This window comes from Dipodomys merriami, unplaced genomic scaffold (assembly GCF_024711535.1).
Source record: "Dipodomys merriami isolate MVZ:Mamm:240054 unplaced genomic scaffold, mDipMer1.0.p SCAF_25, whole genome shotgun sequence".
Taxonomy (NCBI): Eukaryota; Metazoa; Chordata; class Mammalia; order Rodentia; family Heteromyidae; genus Dipodomys; species Dipodomys merriami.
In genome coordinates this window covers 19,086,879-19,090,810 of record NW_027203937.1, presented here as the reverse complement: position 1 = coordinate 19,090,810, position 3,932 = coordinate 19,086,879, and the positions used below count along the sequence as shown (strand labels likewise).

At 39.6% G+C, this 3,932-nt stretch overlaps 1 protein-coding gene across 1 annotated transcript; it reads right to left on the bottom strand.

Moving 5' to 3' along the window:
• Positions 1-2,635: 2,635 nt before the first annotated feature.
• Positions 2,636-3,589, bottom strand: LOC138836186 (olfactory receptor 52M1). Its single transcript, XM_070034686.1, has one exon. The coding sequence runs from the start codon at positions 3,587-3,589 to the stop codon at positions 2,636-2,638; it is 954 nt and encodes a 317-aa protein (XP_069890787.1).
• Positions 3,590-3,932: the final 343 nt, after the last annotated feature.

Below are 3,932 nucleotides of genomic sequence, written 5' to 3'. Positions count from 1 at the left end.
AGCCTAAGGCCCAAAGAACACTTTATGATCCCAGGAAACTGTTTCCCAGAATGTCCCTTATCCTGGAAGATAGGAGTTATTTCTCCCTTGCTCATACCTTAGCTCCAATCCTTAAGTTGTCATAATATTCTTAATGGTCTATTCAGTGAACATGTTCTAAATCCAACTTCTGGAGATAATCTGAGGATACCTTATTTTTTAAATCCACATTGTGGATAAAGTTTTTCTTCTATGTATCATGCAGATACATATGTCTGAGACATTAAGTCATGTCAGGCTTGGGTTGTGCCTCTTGATTGGCAGCATCTCCCTACTGCAGAATAAATACCCAGTTGGATGAAGCCCCTTGTGTCAGGAATAAGATGAGGAAGACTTCATATTATTATATAGATACTTAGACTCAATGAGCCAACTACTTCTCACGCAGTCCAAAGACACAGGGTCAGAAAAGAAGATTGGAAATAACAGAGGGAACACACTATTTGGGAATAAGACACACAAAGTGGGTATGTGTGTTAGAAAGTTTTGGACTGCTACAGCTATCATAAACTGGGTGACTTGTGAATAATAAAGTTATTTCTCCGAGGTTTGGAAATCTACAACCAATGCAGACTCCCTATCTGAAGGCACAATTTCTTTTTTTTAATTTTTTAAAGACACTTAAAATTTAACAATATAGAGGAAGGAGAAAGAAGGTCAAATACAGTTGTACCTAATGATACTTTCCTTGTACACATAATACAAACGTGTTATTCAAGAGGGCACAATTTCTGGCTCAGAGATGCCATCTCCCTTGCTCATATGTGGAGGTCTTATGTGATAGAAGGAAGGAGTCTCTCTGGATCTCTTTTGTAGGTTACTAATCCACACGCATGAAGGCCCTCCTTCACGAAGACCTTACCTCTAAAATATCACACTAGTGATTAGATTTCAACATAAGAATTTTGCAAGCAAACATATTCCAACATACAATTGTCCTGATAGTCAGGTAAAAAGCACAATATTAGTGACCATCACCCACTCTGTTTAAGAACTATGAATAGTTTAATGGTATCTCAAAAGTCTTCCCCTTCCATTCCTTACCCAAATGTGTGATCCTTTTTGAAGAAAGAAGAAAAGGAAATAGAAAGTTGCTGAACCTATTTTTAAAAAGATCAGGATACAAGGTTCTAGAGTATAGAAACTTAACACATGAATTAAGAGTTTCAATCCATCTGGGTGCCGGTGGCTCACACCTGTAACCCTAGCTACTCAGAAATCAGATTGGGAAGAGAAGTCCTCCTGACACTCTTATCTCCAATTAACCACTCAAATCCTGGAAGAGGGAGCTGTGGTTCACAGTGGTAGAGCACTACCCTTGCACAAAAAGAGCTCATGGACAGTGCTCAGGCCCTGAGTTAAAGCTCTGTGACTAACCAAAAAAAAAAAAAGTTAAATTCAGGGAAGAGACACAGGGAATAGGAAGGGCTCAGTAAAGACATGCAGGCTGAAAGAACTATATATATATATATATATATATATATATATATATATATATATATATATATCAGGGTTCTCCAAGTAAACCAAAAAGGTATATTTGAACAAGTTCATATGACTAAAGAGACTGAGAAGCTCTCAAAACTGTGGTTGGCAAGCTGAAAATGTATGAGAGCTAATATTGCAGTTTTTATTTTATTATCAAGTTGATATTCAGAGGGGTTACAGTTACATATGTAAGGTAGAGTGTTTCTTGTCAAACATTGTTACCCTCTCCCTCATTTTTCTCCCACTTTCCCACCCCCCAGTGCCCCACCCACCCAAGGTGTAAAGTTCATCTCCAACATGTTGTCTTGTGAGTATCACTGTTGCTTCTGGCCTGGAGAGAAAAACAAACCAACCAACAAACAAACAAGTACAACATGGTCAATATTAAAAAAAATTATCTATCTCTCATTTCACTTCCTTTTTTTATTGCGAAAATACTGTACAGAGGGGTTACAATTACATGGGCAAGATTATGAGTACATTTCTTATCAAGCATTGTAGCCTCCTCCTTTGTTTTCCCAGGCCACATTCTCTTTCATGAGTGATACCTAATGGCCATCAGGTCAGTCTTGAAGAACACTTCAATTTTATTAGTATAAGTAGTTTTAGCAGCATTTCACTTGTTAACAGTTAACTTAGGAAACCTGTCTTATAGCTAAAGTGACTTTGAAATGACCTAAATCTTAAGAATTATACAGAAAACACACAGAATATAAATGGTACATAATACCAAAACACTGAGCTAAGAGGCTTAAATAACTGTACACAGTTTGTAATGTAAGAGTGCTTTGTCTTATTTCCTTGTATATAAAATATGAATCATAATATATCAGAAGATTTCAGGATTTTTGTAAGAATTGCATGAAAAGTGCCAAATAAGCACTTGCTGCTATTTATTACCGATGTCTTTGCCATTGTTGATTTATGCTCTTTGTAGCTCAGTGTCTTCCAGTCGTAACAGAATAGATAACTTCTACCTTTAGAACTTAATATTAGAATATTCCCTTGGAATTATCGAAGTCTCTCACACTGATTGAGAGGTTCTCAGTTGGGAAGCAGCCCTCCATATTTAAACGAGCTTATATGAGAGAGAGGGAAAGAGCAACAGTCATCTTATCTTACTTCCCATCGTCAGGATTTGTAGAAGCCTCTCTCTGATCTGCTTGGTGCGGACAGCATAGACAATAGGATTCAGGATTGGAGGAATGAGGAGATAGAAGTTGGCCAGCAGAGTATGGATTGGAGGAGGCACCTGGTGACCGAACCGGTGAATGAGAGAAGAAACAGCAATGGGAACATAAAAGATAAGGATGGCACACACATGAGAACCACATGTCCCCAGCGTTTTAAGCCTGGCTTCAGGGGTAGCCAGCCCCATCACAGCCCTGAAGATCATCACATAGGATGCAGCAATAGCCACTGAATCCAGGATCAACACCAGAAAGCCAATGCTCAGCCCGTAGACATTGTTAACTCTGCTGTCCCCACAAGTCAAGGTGACCACAGCCATGTGCTCACAGTAAGAGTGGGAGATGATGTGAGTTTTGTAAAGAGGTAGCCGCAAGCGGATCATCAGAGGCAAAGGTCCAATGTAAAGAATTCCTCGAAGAAGAGCAGCCAGTCCTAAACGACACACCAGTGCGTGGGTGAGGACCGTGGCATGACGCAGTGGGTCACAAATGGCTACGTAGCGATCGAAAGCCATGGCCAGGAAGATGCCTGACTCAACTGTAGCAAAGCAGTGGATGAGAAACATTTGCCCCAAGCAGGCATCTAGGCCAATGTTTCCAGCACCAAACCAAAAGATTCCCAGAAGTTTGGGAATAGTGGAAGTAGACAGAACCAGATCAATGATAGCCAGCATGCACAGAAAAAAGTACATGGGCTGATGCAGGCTACGTTCTACCTTCACCACAGCCAGGATGGTGACATTCCCCACAACAGCCACCAAGTACATAGAGCTAAAGGGGATGGAGAGCCAGATGTGCATGGACTCCAGCCCTGGGATTCCCAGGAGCTGAAAGGAGCTGGGTGCGGAGCAGACATTATGAAAGGTAAGCATGGCTATTTGGAAATATATCTTCCCATTTGTGCCTGAAAATGTAGACGTTTTCCCCCTAGAAAAGAGAGGACAATCGTTTACTCTTCGGTCATATAATTTTTTAAAGATCATTAATAAGATCATGAATACAGTAAGTGTTAAGAATAAATTGTAGAAGTTCATAGTATAAATGTCATGTTACATAGAAATATCCATGAAACCTCAAAATGAACAGGAAAAATACACATTTGAATGAACATATAAAGGATTTGGTCAGCTTTTAGTAGCATGACTCTTGACCCAATTATATTGTTACACTAATGAATCAATTGACCTATGGCTGATATATACCCATTGGGCCATT

Bases quoted from the DNA above. Each gene is read 5' to 3' on its own strand.
- LOC138836186 (XM_070034686.1), bottom strand. From the start codon at position 3,589: ATGCTTACCTTTCATAATGTCTGCTCCGCACCCAGCTCCTTTCAGCTC.